Source organism: Macrobrachium nipponense, chromosome 9 (genome assembly GCF_015104395.2).
Source record: "Macrobrachium nipponense isolate FS-2020 chromosome 9, ASM1510439v2, whole genome shotgun sequence".
Taxonomy (NCBI): Eukaryota; Metazoa; Arthropoda; class Malacostraca; order Decapoda; family Palaemonidae; genus Macrobrachium; species Macrobrachium nipponense.
Genome location: NC_061110.1, coordinates 10,513,073 through 10,535,653, shown reverse-complemented (window position 1 = coordinate 10,535,653; position 22,581 = coordinate 10,513,073). Strand labels below are relative to the sequence as shown.

General features: G+C 37.6%; 1 protein-coding gene across 2 annotated transcripts; it reads left to right on the top strand.

Moving 5' to 3' along the window:
* Positions 1-7,112: 7,112 nt before the first annotated feature.
* LOC135218236 (ribonucleoprotein PTB-binding 1-like) lies at positions 7,113-22,195 on the top strand (the record flags this gene model as incomplete). 2 transcript variants are annotated; one of them, XM_064254390.1, is given in 6 exon segments in its annotated part: positions 7,113-7,398; positions 12,993-13,240; positions 13,364-13,546; positions 15,067-15,157; positions 15,504-15,835; positions 16,444-22,195. In XM_064254390.1, coding segments are annotated over 6 exon segments (2,067 nt in total), but the record flags the coding sequence as incomplete, so codon positions are not given.
* Between the last annotated feature and the right edge of the window lie 386 nt (positions 22,196-22,581).

Below are 22,581 nucleotides of genomic sequence, written 5' to 3'. Positions count from 1 at the left end.
GGAAGTGCAATACGAAAAATGAAACCATAAACCACATAGCAAGCGAATGCACAGAACCGGTACAAAAAGAGGCATGATTCAGTGCAAAAGCCCTCCACTGGAGCCTGTGCAAGAAACATCAGCTACCTTGCAGTAATAAGTGGTACGAGCACCAACCTGAGAGAGTGATAGAAAACGATCAGGCAACGATCCTCTGGGACTATGTATCAGAACGGATAGGGTGATACGTGCAAATAGACCAGACGTGACGTTGATTGACAAAGTCAAGAGAAAGTATCACTCATTGATGCCGCAATACCATGGGACACCAGAGTTGAAGAGAAAGAGAGGGAAAAAATGGATAAGTATCAAGATATGAAAATAGAAATAAGAAGGATATCGGATATACCAGTGGAAATTGTACCCATAATCATAGGAGTACTAGGCACGATCCCAAGATCCCTGAAAAGGAATCTAGAAAAAACTAGAGGCTGAAGTAGCTCCAGGACTCGTGCAGAAGAGTGTGATCCTAGAAACGGCGCACGTAGTAAGAAAAGTGATGGACTCCTAAGGAGGCAGGTGATGCAACCCGGAACGACACTATAATAAATACCACCCAGTCGAATTGGAGGACTGAGATAGAGCAAAAAAAATAATAATAAAATACAGTCGAATTGGAATAAACGTGATAAACCAAAAAAATATATAAACAATTAATAATAATAATCATAATAATAATAATAATATTAATAAAAATAATAATAATTGAAAAGATATTTCATGCCACTTTCGAGTTTCACGTGTATACACGCACGAATAATCGTCTCCCGTCTTGAATAAACAGTTGACTGGAACCAGTTTCATCCAGATCCTTAAGCGCCCTCTCTTAAACGAAGGATAAAACGAAGCATTTCCGTCGATCACCCCGTTAATTTCGTTTTTATGCGGCCTGACGAGGATAATGAATCGTAAATATACATTTGGCAACATCAACACAAAGCCAATTTCTAAGACAATCGATGGCTAGCGTTTTCTTGCAAACACGGTTTGTTATCAGAGAGAGAGAGAGAGAGAGAGAGAGAGAGAGAGAGAGAGTATCGTTGTCTTACAAACACGGTTTATCGGAGAGAGAGTGAGAGTATAACGTCTTACACACGGTTTGTTATCAGAGTGAGAGAGTTAGATTTAGAGAGAGATTTTATAATCGTTGCTTACAAACACGGTTTGTTATCAGAGTGAGAGAGAGAGAGAGAGAGAGAGAGAGAGAGAGAGAGAGAGATTTATATCGTTGTTTACAAACACGGTTTGTTATCAGAGAGAGAGAGAGAGAGAGAGAGAGAGAGAGAGAGAGAGAGAGAGATGCTTTTGCGTGCAAACGACAGCACTGCAGTATCGAGGAGCATTCAAGACTGTGGACCATCAAGCAAGCAAATGACCCTTTAATTACCTAATTACCTAATCGACAAAGCAAATTGGGGCGGTATCTGTAAAGGCACTTATACCCCCCCCCCCCCCCCCCCCTTCCCCCCCCCCCCCCCCGGCTTATGAATAATACAGGACCTTTCAGCGAAGGGACTGATATAATTATGGCAGAGGTTGGGCTGAGGGAGTCGACCCACACGGCTAAAGTATCACAACTAGCCTCTAAGCTGATAGTATCGCAGCTACTAGAGCCGCTAAGCTGATAGTATCGCGGCCAGAGTCACTAAGCTGATAGTATCGCAGCTACTAGAGCCGCTAAGCTGATAGTATCGCAGCCAGAGTCACTAAGCTGATAGTATCGCAGGTACTAGAGCCGCTAAGCTTATAGTATCGCGGCCAGAGTCACTAAGCTGATAGTATCGCAGCTACTTGAGCCACTAAGCTGATAGTATCTCAACTAGAGCCACTAAGCTGATAGTATCGCAACTACTAGAGCCACTAAGCTGAAAGTATCGCAGCTACTAGAGCCACTATGCTGATAGTATCGCAACTACTAGAGCCACTAAGCTGATAGTATCGCAACTACTAGAGCCACTAAGCTGATAGTATCGCAACTACTAGAGCCACTAAGCTGATAGTATCACAACTAGCCCCAACAGGAAATTATAAATACGATGATTGACACCAAAACACAACCCGCTGTACGTGTTTCATTGATTGATGACGGATGCTAATACTGGCGTCACTATAAGACTAAAATGACATCTTACCTGATAGTTTGGAAGCCTTTATTTTCTAAATGAACAGAACCAACCGCTATTATTCAAACCAGCTTAGAAAGCCAGTTTGTCACCTCCGTATAGAATTCATGAGCTTAGACTGCTCATCCACGGCCAATTCCATTATCTGAAGAATAACAGATTTCATTTGAAAGTTCTCGCGTTTTTCCACTGCAAACACTCCATCATTTATGTACAATCTTTAATGGCGGACTTCTGGTATTGTCCAAATGAACCGTTGGTGGTTTTCGTTAGTCGAAGTCAAACTACCTTGTTGAATCTTCCCCGTTGGAGATGCCGATGAGTATCGGAATCAATACCTCCCTTCCCTTCCCTTTTGCTGGCTATATACCTGCCTCTTGTTCTTTTGCTAGCGATTGGATAGTGCAGTTTGAGGTGTGTGTGTGTGTGTGTGTGTTCAGCTCCCAAATTGTTCTGGTAATCTAACTGATTGGAGAAGGGTTATCTCAAGCAGTTTAATTTGCCTGCTGTGCTGCATGTAGTCAAGGAGGTAATTCCAATGTGCTGTTAAAGTTTCTCTCTCTCTCTCCCTCTGTATTTATATATATACGTATATGAGAGAGAGAGAGAGAGAGAGAGAGAGAGAGAGAGAGAGAGAGAGAGAGAGAGATTTAAATTTGAACACCACCTTTCCCTTCCACTGGATGGTCGAGAAATACTCGAAAAGACACCAGAAAAACGACAAAACTTTCCGCAAGAAAAAAAAAATCTGCTGAGAGAGCGACGAGAATGAAAAATAAAATAAAATAAAAATCTGGAGCACAACAAACACAGTGTTTAGTGCTTGCATCTGCCAGCGTGTAAATCTCTATTACTTCCATTACCTGATCAGAAATCAATTAGTTTATGCGAAGCTCGCAGCCCTAATTGGATGGACCTATTTGGGAAGAGGCGCTCCTTCTCTAATTAGTGTGGAAAATCCTACCCATCATATAGTTTTTTTTTTTTTTGTCACTGGCTCCAGTGAGCACACTGCTTCCGGTGTGCATGCGACATACTCCGTGACAAGCTCAGAGGTACTATAGTAGTAGATTCACATCAACCGTGCATTTGATAATATAGGCCAGTCCCTTACGACGCTCCTGATTGGCTGTTGATAAGCCAATCACGGGGCTGGATAACTCTCTCGAGAGAGAGAGTTCACATAGGCAGGATGTGTGTTCCACCTCTCCTGATGGGTATATACTTTTGAAAGACGTATCCCTCAGGAAAGTGAAACATACATTCTGCCTATGTGAACTCGAGAGAGAGAGACTGAGAGTTTCCAGCCCTGTGATTGGCTTATCAGCAGCCAATCATGAGCGTCGTAAGGGACTGGCCTATACATCAAATGCACGGTTGATGTGAATCTACTATAGGCCTAAATGTCAGAGGAGCCTAAAGTAAGTAACAATAATTAAAAAAAAAAAAAACATAATTTTGAATGAGCCGTGGCCCATGAAGCTTTGCCATACGCACGATTATGAATAATTTCAACCTTAAATAAAACAAAGACTACTAAGGCTTGAGGGCAGCCACTTGGTTATGTTTGATGATTGGAGGGTGGATGATCAACTTACCAATTTGCAGCACTCTAGCCTCAGCAGTTTTCAAGAGAGTGAGAGAGACTTAATGACTGTGTTATTACCTGAGACACTTCCATACGAAATTCTCTAGATCTCTTTCCTGCATCAAGTTCTGCTCTTTTGAAAAAGATTTTGAAGATGTTAGGCCTTATTGTGTCCTGTTTCCGTTCGCGCCAGACGCCCCCTTCTTTCTCTATTTAGTCTGGACATTGGAACTGCACTCTCTCTCTCTCTCTCTCTCTCTCTCTCTCTCTCTCTCTCTCTCTCATGATAGTAATGGGAAACTGATTGGATCTTTAGTCAGACGAAGACAAATGAGTAGAGGCTTCTGCAATATACAGTAACTGTCTGTCTGTGTGTGTGTTGGGGCATCATTCGCTTCCTAACAAGATGGGTTTAGGAGGTGTTGGGTTGCTTGTTATAGTCTTCTCCTTCCTTCTCTTCCTTCCTTCCTTCCTTCTTCTTCCTTCTTCCCTCCTGATTGATTGCTCTTCGATAGATCCCCATCCACCCTCCCCCATCTCTCTTGTCTCTTTCTTTCTATCTGGTTTTGGTTGATATATGTGTAAAAAAAAAAATAGGTTTCTTTCTGGGTCACGAAACAGCTAGTAAACAGAGAGAGAGAGAGAGAGAGAGAGAGAGAGAGAGAGAGAGAGAGAGAGAGAGAGAGAGACTGTTGTATTAGTTAAAACAAAACAAAAAACACTTTTTTCTGGGTCACGAAACAGCTAGGAGAGAGAGAGAGAGAGAGAGAGAGAGAGAGAGAGAGAGAGAGAGAGAGAGAGAGAGACTGACTCTCACACATACTGCTATTACAATCATGTTTCATTCTGTGAGACTGGAATGCTTATAGATGCCACAGTTGATTTACTGTTTAATATCGGGGGCCCTACGTAGCCGCGTTGGAGCTGCCCTGCGAATGTAAAATATTTGCCCTGGAAGCAGAAGAGTATTTCTCATATATATATATATATATATATATATCTATATATATATATATATATATATATATATATATATTATAAAATCAGCCTTAATTTAGCCTCACAAAAGCCCAGGACGCAAGTCATAATGACCAAGAGCAAATTAGGTTACGTACGCTTCTGTACGTCCGCAAAGTCGATTTGAAATGGCATGCCTCTCTCTCTCTCTCTCTCTCTCTCTCTCTCTCTCTCTCTCTCTCTCTCTCTCTCTCTCTCTGCACCCGGCAACCGAGAGACGTATTAACGATAATAATTGCTAAATAGAAATGAATCTGGGTTTCCGTATTTCTCGTCGCGATACGCGCGTCATTTCTACCGTAATGGAGACAAATAGCTTTATTTATTTTGCGCCTTCTGATTAGTCGTGCCCTCATAACTCTACAATCCCGTAGATAGGGGTACTGCCTTCAGTGTATCCCACGCGGTGCACTGCAGGCATTACTCGTGTCGTCCCGGGAGGTGCACTGCTGGAATTAATGTGGCGTCCCTTTGGCCACAAGCTGCAACCCCTTCCATTCCTTTTACTGTACTTCCTCTCATATTCTCTTCCTTCCATTGCACTTTCCATCCTCAACTAATAATTGTTGCATAGTGCAACTGCTTCGAGGTTCTCCTCTTGTTACACTTATCAGACATTTTTACTCTCAACCTCGTAGGGTCCAGCGGTTGGCCTCTGGTTTTTTAGTTTGCTTTGTATAGTGTTTTTACGTTGCATGGAACCAGTGGTTATTCAGCAACGGGACCAACGGCTTGACGTGACTTCCGAACCACGTCGAGAGTGAACTTCTATCACCAGAAGTACACATCTCGTCTCACACCTCAATGGAATGCATGAGAATCGAACTCTTGGCCAACGAGTTTTCCATTTTCATTCTTTTTCCGTTCTCTTAAGCGGTGAACGGCCGAAAATGCCTTAGTGATTGATTTATACACTCTTGACATACATGCCAAGCACTGGGGCAACTAAGGCCATTCAGCGCTGAAACGGAAATGAACATTGAAACGGTGGAAGAAAGAGAATATGAATGGAGGTACAGTAAAAGGTCCCAGCAATGCTTGACTTGAAACCTGGAGTTTAAAAAGTCGAGAAGAGTGAGATCTAATACGAGGACCAGTGAGAAATTTATGAAAGTGAGGAAAAATAGAAGCAATTGAATAAACGGATATGGAAGACAGAGATAAATTAATTTTAATTATTGTTTCTAAATTGATCAGTCTTGATGATAAGAAACAGAAAACACGGGGTTAATTGTCTCTACTTTTCATGACGTCTTTCTCTCTTAATTGGTTATTAGTTGAACAGGAAATTAATTGCATTTGTAAACTAATTTTTTACAATGCAGGAATGATTAGTGAAATTAGCTTAAGTGTCTTGTAATGAAATTGGTGTTTTAAAACGTTCATCATCATTCATTTTTTTTTCAATAACCCTCCTTATTTCTAAAAGAAAATATATTGACTTATAATTTTTTTGTGACGTTAGGTGTTAGATTAAAAAAGTCGGGAGGAAACTTAAAAATGTAACAAGACACTGACAGGTGCTTTTTTTTCTTTTTTTGAAGATTTTAAATTTATTATGTATTATTTGAAAATATCTGCTTTTAGCTGTGTTCATTGGAAAGATTTTAAACGTGATGGTGTTATGGGTATTTTCTATTTAAGCTTGTTTTAAACTTGATATGAATTTAGTTCACGCTGATTTAGGTAATGAGATTTAAAAATGGTTGTATATACTAATAATAATAATTAAAATTATATTGATTAGTTCATATTACTTTTTCAACTGGACATGAATTTAGTTCACGTTTAGATAACAAAAAATTATGATGTACTAATAATAAAAACTAAAATAATATTGATTAGTTATTTTTTCATTGATTCAGATAGTAATGAAAATAATAATAAGTAATAATAATGAAAGCCAATAACTTTGGTTTGGTGACGCCAGTTTCAGCTGTCATAAATCAATCAATCAGTAATAATTCAGTTTACGTTTAGATATAAATATGTACTGTAATAGCAATTAAAATCATATTGATTAGTTATTTTTTCATTGATTCAGATAGTAATGAAAATAATAATAAGTAATAATAATGAAAGTTAATAACTTTGGTGTTGTGACGCTAGTTTTAGCTGTCATAAATCAATCAATCAATAATAATTCAGTTCACGTTTAAATATAAATAATATGTACTATAACAATTAAAATCATATTATTTTTTCATTGATTCAGATATTAATGAAATAATAATAAGTAATAATAATGAAGGTTAATAACTTTGGTGTTGTGACGCCAGTTTTAGCAGTCCTAAATCAATCAATCAATAATGACAAATTCTCTCTTTCTTCTTCCTCCCCAACAGGAGGTACGAGAACTTCTGTCGGGCTACCTGGTCCACAGCGTCCAGCTACAGCCCTCCAACGGGTCGGCGCGAGTCCTCCTGGCCGAGCCGGAGGTCCTGGAGACGTGGGCGAAGTCCAGCCAACATACCCTCAGGGGTCACAAGGTCACCATCTCGCCCTCCAACACAGAAGGACTCCTGTGCGTCGCCAGGCTGCCCGCCGGCTACACCGAGGAGGAGTTCGGGTCCCTCGTCGCCTCCTTCGGCGAGGTGTCCTACTGCTTCCTCATGAGATCCGAAAAGACAGGTGAGGGGGAGTTCCTACAAGGATTAGGATGTCTCAAAGACCTGTTAGTCCATCCTAAGAGGAGATATCTTGTGCTCACTTATCTGTAGGAGCAGGTTTTACAGTTCATTCACAGCGTCCTAATGAGAGAGAGAGAGAGAGAGAGAGAGAGAGAGAGAGAGAGAGAGTTACAAGGATTAGGATGTCTCAAAGACCTGTTAGTCCATCCTAAGAGGAGATAGCTTGTGCTCACTTATCTGTAGGAGCAGGTTTTACTGTTCATTCACAGCGTCCTAATGAATGAGAGAGAGAGAGAGAGAGAGAGAGAGAGAGAGAGAGAGAGAGAGAGAGAGAGTTACAAGGATTAGAATGTCCCAAAGACTTGTTAATCCATCCTAAGAGAAGACATCTTGTGCTCACTTATCATCATCTCTAGGAGCAGGTTTTACTGTTCATTCACGACGGCGTCCTAATGAGAGAGAGAGAGAGAGAGAGAGAGAGAGAGAGAGAGAGAGAGAGAGAGAGAGATTCAGACCAGCTTAATTGTTATTAATGTGTTAGGGATTGGTTGCCTTCTCCTTGTCTCATCATCATTATCATGCTTCCTCAACCTACATCTCCTTCTCATATAACCCAACTTAACCCTATATTATACCCCTCATCCTCCAGATTTACCCAGACGGATCTCTTCATATATATATATTTTTTCATTTGTCCAAGAACTTTGCCGTGTGTTTTTCCTTGAGGTTTTCAAGTTGTCCCGTTTCAATTCCAGTATAAATCTAGAGTTTCTTGTGCTTTATCCCTTATTTAACTTTTTCCTCTTTCCCTTGTTTTATGTTTTTTTTAAAAAGACGAGTCACCTTCGAGTGTTTTATACTTCTTATAAGGCGAGTCACCTTCGTATACATTTTCACTTAACATCCGAACATGTTAACTGGAAATGGTAACGAACATCCTTAATAGTCCGCACAAATTTCAGATGATTTAAAGTCCCGTGAAATTTTCTAAATTAAACTCATTACATTTTGCTGTATTTTTCGCCTTTCTTTATATTAATTTCTGTCACATTTACCAATATCGTTGCCAAGCAGGTCTCTGTAAATAACATTAGTTTTTTTTTTTCTAGCTGTTGTTTCGACTTTTAACTTTGAATGATCAGGTTTTAGCTCTCTCTCTCTCTCTCGCTCTCTCTCTCTCTCGTCTCTCCCTCTCTCATCTCTCTCTCTCGGTCTCTCTCTCTCTCTCTATATATATCCTAGATATTATATATATATATATATACTATATATATATACTAGATGATACTATATATATATATAGATATATATATATATAGTATATATACTATATATATATAATATATATATATACTAATATATAATATATATATATATATATATATATATATATATATATTTAAAAAATCACAGTAGATGCACGTGACTCCATTAAATAAGCGAATACCACAGGAAAATGATAGTCAGAAATCCAAGCGCTTTCGTCTTTACTAAGACATTGACATGTCTTAGTAAAGACGAAAGCGCTTGGATTTCTATCATTTTCCTGTGGTATTCACTTATATATACTTATATATATATATATATATATATATATATATATATATATATATTAAATAAATTGTATATTTATATATCTAATGATAATATTTCATCGTTTTCGAAATTATCATCAATCATATTTGAGCCAAACTGAAATCAGCATTGTCAGTATCAGGATGTTCTAAAACAAAATAACACCTGTTTGTCCTTCTGACATCGAGGCAGTTCTCTGACAAACTCCATATGCCAGGAATCTCGTTTCGTGTTCCTCAAAACTCACAAAGACTTTGACATTTCAAAACTCATTTTTCACTTCCTTCAACTATAAGCTTCCAGTATTTCACCTTTTTCAAACATGAACTCATATTTGTTACATACAAACTCAGAGCGCCTCAGTGGCGTGATCGGTATGGTCTTGGCCCTGCCACCTCGGTGGCCGCGATTTCGATTCTCGGGCATTCTATTTGAGGGGTCAGAGATGTGTATTTCTGGCGATGGAAGTTCACTCTCGACGTGGTTCGGAAGTCACGTCAAGCCGTTGGTCCCGTTGCTGAATAACCCACTGGTTCCATGCAACGTAAAAACACCATACAAACAAACAAACATACAAACTCACTGGTATGCCGTCCCCGTCGGCCTCGTGTTTTGATAATAAAAAAAATGTATATTCCCCTCCCCCCCCTAAAAGATTTTATTTGCCCAAAGAGAGGGGAGAGTGATTTCACGGTCCTGTGGAACTCGGAGCGATGGGCAAATTGAATCTCCAGTTTTTGTTTTGAATTGCTCGTGTATTAGTTTAAGTGGGGTTAAGTCATCTCTCTCTCTCTCTCTCTCTCTCTCTCTCTCTCTCTCTCTCTCTCTCGGTCCCCGAAGTTTAATTACGAATCTTATCTTCCTCAGATTATTTGCTTTGTTTTAGTCATAAATTATAAACGCATTATACATAACATATAACATATACATACATATATATATATATATATATATATATATATATATATATATATATATATCCTTTTTACATCTACAGATTATGTATGAATTTTTACTCGAGAAAACTGTGGTCCAACTCTTATTATTAAAATGTGCTTATTGACAACAAGTGCATACATCGTTATTTTTATAATCATTGCAGTGTAATACTTTAAAATATGCCTGGTATGCGTAAAATAGCCGTGATTATAAATATAACTACCTATATAGTATAAATAAACACTGCTTAAATATGAAGAATTAAACCGAAAACGTTTAATTGTTCTACAGCCGTAAAAAGGATTTGTGTGTTACTGAACTAAGGTAAAATTTGAATACTTCAATATTATATCACAGTTTGAGTTGTAAATTGATTTCAGGCAAACTTAATAATTTCCTTTTGCACTTTTTTTTTAGATACCTTTAACTATAATGTTCAATGTAATCTTATTTTATGATCATTTTATTAATGTTTAACAATTTTATGATAAGTTTATTATGCTCAACATAATTCTATGACGATTTTATTTACATATTTGGACATTTTAATAATGTTTAACAAATTTATGATAATATTGTTAATGTTCCACATAATTTTATTACTATTTTATTTACATATTTGGACATTTTATTAATGTTTAACAATTTTATGATAATTTTGTTAATGTTCCACATAATTTTCATAATTTTATGACGATTTTATTTACATATTTTGGACATTGCTTTCCATGCAGATTAGCTAGGGGTATCAGTATAGCTAACCTTGTTTCATAAGCATGCTGAATAATAATGATGATAATAATAATAATAATAATAATAATAATAATAATAATAATAATAATAATAATCCTCGTTTGTGTGAACTGAAGATTCCCCGTCATTCTCCTTAAGTGAATTGGAGGGAAGAATCAGAGTTAAGAGTTTTAATTTCCGATTTATCATTCTCCCCTCGACTGACAATTATACGAAATTAATTGTTTCTCTCTCAGACGCATAATAATTATATTTTCGCGGAACCGCTTTCTGGCCCTTTTTTTGTGCGTTTCTTGAGCCGACAGTCATTTTGTTGCTGTGCCAGTTCAGTACTATAGTAGATTCTCATCAACCGTGCCTTTGGTGTCTAGGCCACTCACTTACGACGCTCCTGATTGGTTGTTGATATAAGCCAATGACAGGTCCTGATTGGTTGTTGATATAAGCCAATGACAGGGCTGGAAACTTTCAGTCTCTCTCGATAGTTCACATGGGTAGGATCTTACTGTGCTGCTGTATTTTCTACTCAGGCAGTTTACAGCATTTCTCGCACACTCAGTTTAAAGTTTTCGGAGCATAGATACTTTTGCAACGTATGTCAGTATAAATAAACTTAGATGGTTTCTTATTTCCATTTTATAAATATAGCAGCTCTTGTTTATATGGCTGGGGTTCTATGGAGAACTTACTGTGCCTTCATATCCCAATATTATTATTATTATTATTATTATTATTATTATTATTATTATTATTGTGTATGCTGGAAACAGACCTTCTTTCAAACATGCTTTATTGAATATAATGGCAGAATTTACAGAACTTATTTTATACAGAATCCTCTCAATTCTTCTAATGACTATTGAGAGAATTCTGTACAAAGTAAATTCTGTAAATTCTGCCATTATATTCAATAAATCATTATTATATTATTATCATACGGAACGCGATGAGTCTTCAGAGTTTTTACAAATAATTTTCAATGATTACACTTTCAAAACTCTGCGGTTCTTTGGCGGCTCATTTCGTTTATGATTACGTCTCGGGTAGTAGTGAAAAGTATGTACCGTATAAACTTAGAATCAAGTTAGTACTACCACCATAGGACATTCATTGTGAGGGTAGCCTGTATACGTTATGACTGAAGCATGGCGTCTGAACAGAATGTCTTATGTCACTATCGTCAAAATTTAGTCTACCATCTTTTATCTTTTCTTGTGACTTGACATCATTTCTGGGTATATATCTACGATGTTAATGAAAGACTTATTATAGCATTTTTGTGTGAACAGATGATGTATACTTTGCTCGATTTTGTTTCACCTTACTGATGTATGCAATTATTGATCCCATTCCTCGTCTTCAGGAACGTATGAACGTTCATGTCATTTTCGTTGTATCAACACAAGTGACGTATTTTATTGACTCGTGTTCGCTGGCTAGTGAGTGGTGGTCGGCAGAGACAGCCAGAGTCTGGAATGAGGAGGAATAACTTCTCCATGTTGAGATTCCTACCTTTAAAGAATCCCCCCCTCCCCCCAACACACACATATTCCTTGCTAGTTGCATCACTGTGCATTTGAAATCAAGTAGTGATTCCAATGGATAGGCTCATTTGGAGTGCATTCCTAGTAAAGTAGAGAGATTTGGAATAAACGAGATAATTTTAACTCTTGAGGCAAATTTAAATTTCATGTGCGTTCACACTACGAACCCCTTTGTACGTCAATTTTGCAGTTACTGCAGGTGAGGGAGGCTTGTCAACATCCCATTGATTGCAGAGTGAAAGAAAAGTGTTTTATATGAATCCTGACTGCTCAGAAGCTCACCCAGCAATTGTTTAATACTGATACATATTAAAGGTCATGGAATAATTCTGAATTTCTCCTTCCAAAAATGTCCCAGTTTTAGTGAGCAACAGGCATTTCTTTTGAAGAGAGACTTTAATCAAGGCAAACTCTTCATTCATGCAACACAGTAAGGGACCTCCAAGAAGCATGATACTCAACTGAGCAAAGGCAACAACTATTCTTTGAAGAACACCAACGTCTCAGTGAACAGCTGTTCACAAAGCATTATGCATGTTATAAAGGATGCTAATTTATGTCACATCCACCAACCTTTAAAACTGACATACACTGCCCTGTACTGGATATGTGATTATCTGTGTATTAGTAATTTAATTAATACAGTTTAGCTTTAACCCTCAAAAGGAGCAATGAATATTACAATTCCTTCATAATAGCCCCAGATATTAATGCATTAAACATATTTGCTTAACCTCTAAACGTAATATATTCAACTTTGCCATTTTGTGTTTTGTTTCAACAGGTGAAAGTAAAGGCTACGGCTTCATTGAATACGTAACCAAGGAGGTTGCCCTCCAAGCTAAGTCTCTGCTTGATGGCCGTGAGCTCATGGGAAACATCCTGGTTTGTGACTGGTTGGATCCAAGTCACGTGACCTTTGCGTCACTTCATTCCACCTGTCTGTATGTGGACCAGCTTCCCAAAGACTACAGGGACATGGGTGAATTCAGAAGAATCTTCAGCAAAGTGACCAATCCTCCTTACTGCCAGGTAAAGCATGAAGTTTTTGAAATCTTTCATCAATTGTATATTTTTGTGTTAAAACAGTGTGATATGTCTGTCACTTGCTAAACTGTGCACAGGTCACTTAACAACTACTATGACTTCACTCAGATTGCCATGCGCAACGGAGCCCTACAAGACTGGGGTCTGGTTGAATTTACAAATTGGGAAGAAGCAGAAGAGACCCAGACCTCACTCAATAACTACCAGTTACGAGGCCACAACATTAGGGTGCAGTATTGCATACCAGGAGTCCGAGCGATTAACATCTATATGAAGATATTGAATGACCCGGTAAGTCTGTTTAGTCTTGTAATAGAATAGTTGAGTTACGTGATGACAGACTAAAATTCAGTTTGAGAACTTGAAAGCATCCCTGTTTATGTTCATATCCCTTCATGTTAGCTTTAGTATTACAGTTTTGCTTACAAGTTATTTAGCAAAGTAGATTGAAGTGATTTATTCATCTTCTCTTTGGGGGACATTTTTTGGAATAGGCATACTCATGAGCTTATCTACTTAAAAACTTAGAAATATGAAAATACATGGAAAAATGTGGGGGTCTAACTAAATAAAGTAATACACACATTACGTACTTGCATTGCTAAGTTGAGTAGAGTCTAAAAAAGGGTTGTTGAACTCTGCAGTGAATATGGGAACCTGAGAAGAATTTGTCCTCAGGGAAAGTTTCTTACAAACATTCCAACCAATTATAAAAAAAAATTGTCAAAACTTCTGCAGAGAGGATTATCACTCAAAGTTAGTTAGGTTAGTTAGAGGGTAACTGGTGAATTGAAAGGTGAGACGGTCTCGGCTTACGACGTTCCGAGGTTACGACACTTTTCAATTATATTCATCAGAAATTATTTCCAGGGTTACGACGCCTACAAACGCTGATCTGGCAGATAAAATATGACACCAAAAATGCAAAATAATCAATATTTAAAGGTTTTTTTGATGATAAATGCAATAAGAATGCAGTTTACATAGTTTTGAATGCACCTAAAGCATTAAAAGTAAGGTTTTCTTAGGATTTTTGACAATGTTCCGGCTTACGGCGATTTTCGGCTTACGCGCGTCTCAAGAACGGAACCCCCGTCGTAACCCGGGGACTGCCTGTATAAGCCTGAACTTGTATCGATTGTGTATGCTTTTGTTTACAGAATGCAAACAGTTATATCAAGGGTAGGTAAAAGAAAAAGATCACAACATAAGGAGCTGCAATGTTAGGTGTAACAGTTAAAAAAAAAAGGGGCGGGGGGAAATATCACCCTAGACACAGGATACTTGGAGCCAAGTGTTTATATACTTTAGGCCCAGTAGGTGAGAGTAAGGAAAGTGGTCATACATATATGCATCATACCATATATTATAGTGTGTTTTATTTAGGTGTAAGTGGGAAAAGAGTATGTGACTTACAAGAAGAGAATGGTAAAGCAATCATGAATTCTGACTACAATTGTCTGCCAGAGTCAGTAGTATTCTATAAAGGGTAGATAGAAGGCAACTGATATATAAAGAATCTCATTATGGACCTGAAGTTCATGTGAGTGCTTTTATTTCAGAGCTTACTTGGTTGGTTAATTTCAGTAGAGAGCTTGAGTTTTAGCTTACTTGCACCTATGAAGGTGAACATCTGGAATTGTGAAGTTTGAATATGTTCGACAAGAAGCAGCTAATGTGAATCTAGTAACAAGTATATTTGGTCATGATATATTATGAATTACTGTAAGTCACAGTTTGATGCTCTAGTATTACGGCAGTCCACTAATGACAACATTTGTGTTTTATTGACACGTATTGCTGTTTCGTAGGGTCTGAAAAAGAAATCGGCATTGTTGCCAGAACCTCCAACAAATAAAGTATTCTCACAGCTACAGAATCTCACCAAACACAACCCTGCATGTGAGTATATAAAGGACCTGAAGTACTTCTTTGGCTCTGGCTTTTATTTTTACAATCTTTCCAGAATGTTTCTTAAAACAAAGGCTTATCATTTTCCATTTCATTAATTTCTGCTAAATTCCCTTCTCTGACAAAAGTTAGAATTATATAGAAGTATTTATACTTGAAAAATGAGCTACAGGGATTTTCCACCGGGTGACACAGGTCGATCCCAGAAGTAGATTTTTCCTACGTCAAAATCCCTTTTTACATTTTGTGCCCCTAATATGGATTCAGAAAGATATTTGGCATATCTATGGTATATCGTGAAAACAGATTGTTAGTCGAGTGCTTTTTTTCCCCTCAGTTGCTACCAGCCTGCAAAACATCATATTGACCCAAATACAAAATTTAGGCGGTGGGAGAGGAGAGGGGGCAGGGCCACCTCCCCCTTCAGGGCCTCCAAGAGGAGCAAATAGGCCTCCTGCAATACGTCCTCCTCAGCCTCACCCTCCACCACCTCCATCACCCACTACGTCAGCAAATGGTCTGAACAGCAATGCCCAGGCAGCTTTAGTGATTCTCTTAGCAGCTCAGATGCAAATGCAACAGCAGCAGCAGCAACAGCAACAGCAGCAGCAGCAACAGCAACAGCAGCAGCAACAGACGCAACAACAGCAACAGGCACAGCTGCAGCAGGCAAGCACAAATTCTAACCTTTTGGCAAGTCCTCATGTACTTGGTCTTCTTCAGTCACTGGTTCAGCAAGGAGACCCACAATCCCCCCAGACAGTAAACCCATCAGAAGGCAGGAATGGATACCCATCGAGTAAGGTCCAAAATAATGGAACCAGTTCTATGAAAAGCAGCTACAGAAATGGGTTTACTAAAAATGGCACCAATAAGGCTACAAAGGTAAGTCCCCCTCCCCCCCTCCCCCATATAATAATTTTTTTATTATGTTCATTCTGATGATTAGCTTGGAAAGGTAAAATAGTTGTGCTATGATAAAAGTATTCATTGATAGATGCTTCACCATATTACAGTAATAGTTAATACATCTGTCCTGTATATAAAAAACTCCCCTAGGTTGTATAGTATACAAGAGGTTACTTGGAAAAAGAGGCTCTGTTTGAATAGTTCAAAAGGTTGGGGATATCTACAACATTCTCATTTAAATAAAACTCCACCTAAAGAGTTACTGTTAGAAGAGAAACATGAAAGACTAAACTAGTGCTTTTTCAGGAAATTTGTGAGGCAGTTCTGTTACTCATATATGCATATTTTGCTTTTTTTATATATTGCAGGGCCCACTACTTCCAACCCCTGGTTCAGGGCCATACAATGGAGGATCCTGGGAAGAAGAAGCTCCAGCTGTGAATGGTGTTGAAACTGAGAGCAGCTTGGGCCCATTTCTCTCTGGCCTTTTAACCAGTTTGCCTGGGCTGTCAGTTCCCAAAACGACAAAAGATGACCTGCAGGGGACTATTTCAACTCTGCTTTCAAATGCACATAACTTGCAACAGTTACTGGGGTCTTTATCACCAGGAGAACAAGCACCTGCCCCACCACCCTTAACCCTTACACATACCCACCCAACAATGGTACCTACAGCCCATCCACCTATGGTATCTGCTGCACTCTTGCCTCCACCCCCTCCCCATATCACAACAACTGCTCCACCACCACCTTACCCATCCAGTCAGCTGATGTCTATGTTGTTGACTGCAGCTGCCCAACACCCAAAGCCTGCCCTGCTTGGTGATGGCCCAGTTCGTCATGACCATCCCAGCCATTACTTGCCCACCCATGTTGCTCCCCCTCCCCCAACAATGGACCAACCCCCACCCCCTCCACCAGTATCTTCCGCCCCAGCCTTCATATTTGCTTCCCCGGTTTCATCTAGAGTAAGTACTACCTGGTCTCCTCCTCCCATGGCACCCCCCCCTGCCATGTTACAGCCTCCTGTGCTTCATCCATCAGCTCTGCACCACCACCCCAGGCTCCTTAACCCCCTGTACCTAACTCCTGCTAAGGGAATGGGACCCCCTCCACACACTTTCGTCCCTCCTGTAGGATTTTCTACTCCACCAACTGGTCAGAAGCGCAAGTCAAATCATATTCTTCCTTCCCCAGAGCCCAGTCCAGAGAATGGCTATGTTGGACAGCATTCCCAAGGCCTTGGTGGTCATTATGCAGACTCCTACCTCAACAAGAAGCTGAAGAAGCACTGAATTTGAATCAAGAATTATTGTTTAACTTTTAGTTAGACTGTATTTACAGTCTCAAAGAAATCCAAAATTTAAACAAAATTATGAGCCTGGTTTGGAACTTTATTTTTTTTGGTGCATTCAATTTTTCTGTGAAGGACAATTCACATATTATCACAAGAAAGCATACTTACGGTATTTACTTTTTTAAGCCCTAACACTCATTTGGTGTTACATAAGGCTCCTGTTACAGAAGAAATACAGTAGTATTTTCTGGAAGCTATTTTCCAGATACAGTACTGTACTTTTTTTATCACCATTTAAAAATAGGTTTGTATCAACTACAAAAAAAAAAAAAAATGTATTTTTGCCTAATCCTGTGTTCAGATTTTTTCTCCAGGGTTTACCAGTTTAAAGCCCACTGTTTTAATACAAGTTGGGACCACTTATTATAATTATTATTATAGAATGTGATGGCTTGGACGGTTTTGGGATGGGATGGGCATTACAGAAGTATCCAAGTATATATTGTGAATTCTTATTTAGTTTTTATTATATTTAGATATATAGAAAAGATATACTATACCATATCGTATGTACACAAAGCAGCTGCGAATTCCTCTATTATGATACAATAGTAGTTATTGAAGAATTCAGTATACAAAGTACAGTATATAATTAAAGTATATCAAAAATATACAAAATAGAACTGGTGTAGCATCTACCGTTTACACAAAACAAAGTGCCTTTCAGAGCAAGAATAGTCAATATTTTAGCTGCTTTTTAATTTATTCAGATTTTTTGTGAATAACTGACTTTGATGAAATTTTGTATGAAGTCTTATTTTCATACTGGTGTATTAAAGGGGGTGGAATTTGGTGGACTTGTATAAAGTAATATTCACATAGTTGCTGGTTTGGGGACTAGCAGATGTTTGTTGTAATGGATTTGGATATTTTAGAAGTGTTAGTTTTTATTATCGAAGCATGACATGTCAAGCTTTTCATCCTCTTGATGGGACGCTGCGTCTCATTCCCATCTATCGATTATCCTGCTGGAGTTTGTATGCATATGAAGTGTACTGCTACTGTACTACCCTAGTTTAAGGGCATTAGGTATTACTATGGATTCAAAGAAAAGACTCTGGAGCCAATAGGCATTATATTATATATAATAACTTGTAGTTGAGCGTTTGATTAGTTGTTTTTGAAAACACAAATGCACTAGTCCGAACTCCTGGAACATTGCTGAAGAATAGTTTCTACACTGGTAGGGGAGACAGGACATCAGAGTTTGTCAGTCTGTGTGGCAATATGGTGTGTGGCAATATGGTTCAAAATAACTTATTAAATTAATAAAGTGGTTTCTGTGTTGGAAGTGGTGGAAACGCAACAGTAGAGTTTGCTTATTCGTGGCATTATCAGTCAAATCAACTCTTGAAACGCTGTGACTATAAACTCTTCAAAAGCTATGTACTTTTTAACTGTAGTCTCTTTTTGCCAAGTTTCATTTAATTTAATTGTAACCTTAACAAGAAATTACTGGTTCCAGTTTTTCTGTAAAGTGCAATGAAAGGTGGGTGGATCGCGATACATTTTATATATATATATATGTAATATATAGTATATGTATGTATGTATATATATATTATGTACTACATACACACTCACACATTGGAAGCCTCGGGCAGTGGTGAATATTTTATTTATTTAATTTTTAAAGGTACTATTTATAATGCAGGTGTATGTTCACAGTGTGTAATTTGATGTATGACCATTGATGGTTGAATTCTTTTACAGAATCATGATGTGTCAAAATTGGAAAGGGTTTTTAGATATATGATAGTTTAAACGACTGCTGTAGACTCCTTAGGCATTATTCAAAGAAAAAACATGACATGTTAGGTAGATTGTGAAGAAAGAGTATTTGAGACATGATTGTTTTGGATTGTCAAAGTTGGTGACTTTATGTAAACACAAATTTAGATTTTAGTATTGCATCTTCTCTCTCTGTCCCTAAATAAGGCATTATCAACATATCTGTTGGTGGAGCTACAAAGTTTTCAACTGTAAATAATATATTTTAGTGTGAGGTAGCTGCAGAGGTTTAAATTGTTTAAGAATGTTGTTTTTCATATCTAAATTCATTAGTTTTTTTATTTTAAGTATTGTGGAAGAACAATGACTTACCTGTTGGGCAGAGCCACTGTTACTGCTCCAAAGGAAGCCATGCTTTGCAAAGTTCCCTCTCTTATTGGTTGTGTTTTATCTGGGCATGGAAAACTTCAGGGAACACAGTGATTCATTTGTCACTGCATGACAGGTTTTATTGATTTCTGTAAGTTTTCATCATTGTTTCTTAGGATTTAATTTATTATTGTAATACTGTTTAAGCCAAAATTGGGCACATTGCAGTTATGTGCATGTAATAATGTATAACATTTAGGTTTGGGAATTCTCTTCAGAAATTCCATGTAACAGCAAAATGTATGACTGGTCAGTCAGTGGTTCAGGATGTTCAATTACATGAAAGCACGCTCATGTAATCACTGGCTGAGAGCAAGTTGCTGAGTGGGGTACTGGGCATTATTAGTGATAAAACGTTATGCAAAGTTAGTTGTAAATAGATATTTTTTCCTTTTTTACCAATTGATTTCTGCCTGTTTTCATCATAATTCTAACAGAAGTAGTAAGTAAGCTGAATCTTTTGTACGATTTCACAGTCTGCGTTTCCATACTGTTTCATTTCCTGCGAGTTGCCTCTAGTGACAGTTGTGCAGTGATTATGTAAGGCATTGTGAGAAAGTTCTGATATATAGATGTAAACATGAGGAATCTTTATATTGTAATTGCCTATTGTAAGTGATATGGGAGGTACCTTTTTCCTTGCGGCTTTAACATTTCATTAGTCTTTTGCTTTTTGTGTTCTCTCTGCGCTGTCTTACAAATCACGCATGTAGTAGTGGTAGTATATTGGCTTCATTTCAGTGTAGTGGCTTTCTTCATATAACTGTTGTCTTCCTTCCTCCCTTCCCCGATATACACACTACCGTGGTCACCATTCAGAACGGCTTACAAAGGCTGGAGAGCATTTTGCTCATTTCCATAGGGACTTACAAACTTTTTTCATCCCGCTTAGGCTTTAATGCCCAGTAAGGGTGGGCTCTTTATGGCAGAAGCAATTGGAATTAGGGTTTGTAATTACGGTATATGGAAATTATCTTAAATTTAGTGTGCATCAGACAATCAAGATTGACTCTTCCCCTCTTTAAAAAAAGTTTTTTGCTGAAATTTCTACAGAAGTGGCTATATTGCATTTTTCTATTTTCTCCTCCTTGATCAACAAATCCAGCCTGATTACAGTAAATATGAATGATGACCCTCATAAACACGGCCTTGCTTAACTATCACATCTATTTTTATGTTAACTTTTAAAGTTTTATAGAACAATATTTTCATTTTTTCTTTCCGTGGCATGTGTCTATTTATAAGTCGAAACCAGGAATGCCTTTTATACTCTCCTCCTTCACTGTCTTTCCAAGAATTTCCGGATGAATAAATACGACTTTGCCTAAATCATTTTTAAGAGATTTGTCTGTACCTTAAACACACCTTCAGCTGCCACAGTGCCCAGTTTGATAGTAGTATTAATATTAATGACGATATAAAATAATGCTATAAATAAATGAAGTCAAGGAGGCCTTCAGATTTTCTCTAGTTTGATGAACTATTCAGGCAAGGTGTGCCTAAGGGTTAGACTTTGTTTTCCTTTGATTTTCTTTTCTGTTTCTGGGACTTTACTAATAGTTGTGAATTTTCAATGGGTGACATTTCTGCATTTCCTTCTGTATTCACATCACTTCATGGCTTGTATGCACTCTGGTTTATTTTTAGAACAAGTCCTTTTGTCTTTGTCTTTCTCCTGTGTTGAAAAGGGGGTCACCTTTGCTTCGACACTTACTGTGGTGTAGTCAGTGATATTGAGACTTGCACCCAACTTATAAAGGCTTCTTTTATCAAGGAAATTGACTATCTAAAAAGTTTTTATTCAAGGTAATAACCGAATTTTGATCCCCCATAGCCCCATATCCTATTCCATCAGTGAAATTTAGTATTTATTAATTTGTTTAACCGTATCTCTATCACATGTTCATTGACAGGCATTTTTTTTAGACCAAGGCTCTAATAGTTTCCATTGTGGAAAAGAAATATATTTAATATTTTCACAGTTGCCTTAATTAATTTTGTTTTTCATTTAGCTAAGCTGAGATCCATATGATGTAAACAAAAATTCTCTGACATTGACTACTTGATGAGATGGATAGTTCATCATTCTGGACTATTTTATGAGATAGTGTACCATTCATCACTCTAGTATGTGAATGAATAGTTCATCAGTATTGCTTTCTGCAAGACATCCCTCAGACACAAACACCAAGAAGTGGATCTTAATTTCATGAAAAGCCTAAATATGATAATCTCATATTTAGTCAAAGTCTAACTAAGGAAACAAGATATGCTTTAATGTATTTTGACAGTCTTAATTCTATTTTGTTTAGCAGCAAATAGTTGAGCTATAAGGGGGAATGATGCTTGGTATAATCACTCTTGTGATTCAACTTTTTAAATCTCACTGGCCAATGCAGAATTGGATCAGAATCTGTCAAACGATGAACAAGGGCTAATATCATCCTTGGAGTAAGTGATCCTACTAAGTAACACTCCACATATTTCTTCTACTTTGACCATTTCTTGTAACACTGTCTTTTGTTACTTATTAAGGTTGCTGTGCTTCCCAAGCCTGTGGGAACGCATAGCTATGTTTACTACAATATATGATATATATATAGTTACTGACTTTTATTTCATTGCCTTCAAAGTACACGTCTTTCCTGTATCCTGTATATGTTGTTAATAATTTTATGTTATTTATTTGGTTGATCGGACAAGATGTTTTGACTGGACTTCTAGCCTTTTTTTTTATTTTTAAAGTAGTTTTCTGTTGCCAACTGTAGTTTATTTTTGAATACGACTTACTCTCTATTAAGACACATACGTATGTTTACCTGGTATGTGCAAACATTTCTTTGCTATGCTGTAGATACGCAATCGAAAAACAGCATGCTATGCTTAAGACTTTGATTACCTTGTATTTATTGTGTGAATAATCTTTCAAAACATTTTCTACTTTACTAAGAAACGAAAAACATTGCCACAGCAACATTGTAGAAAAATA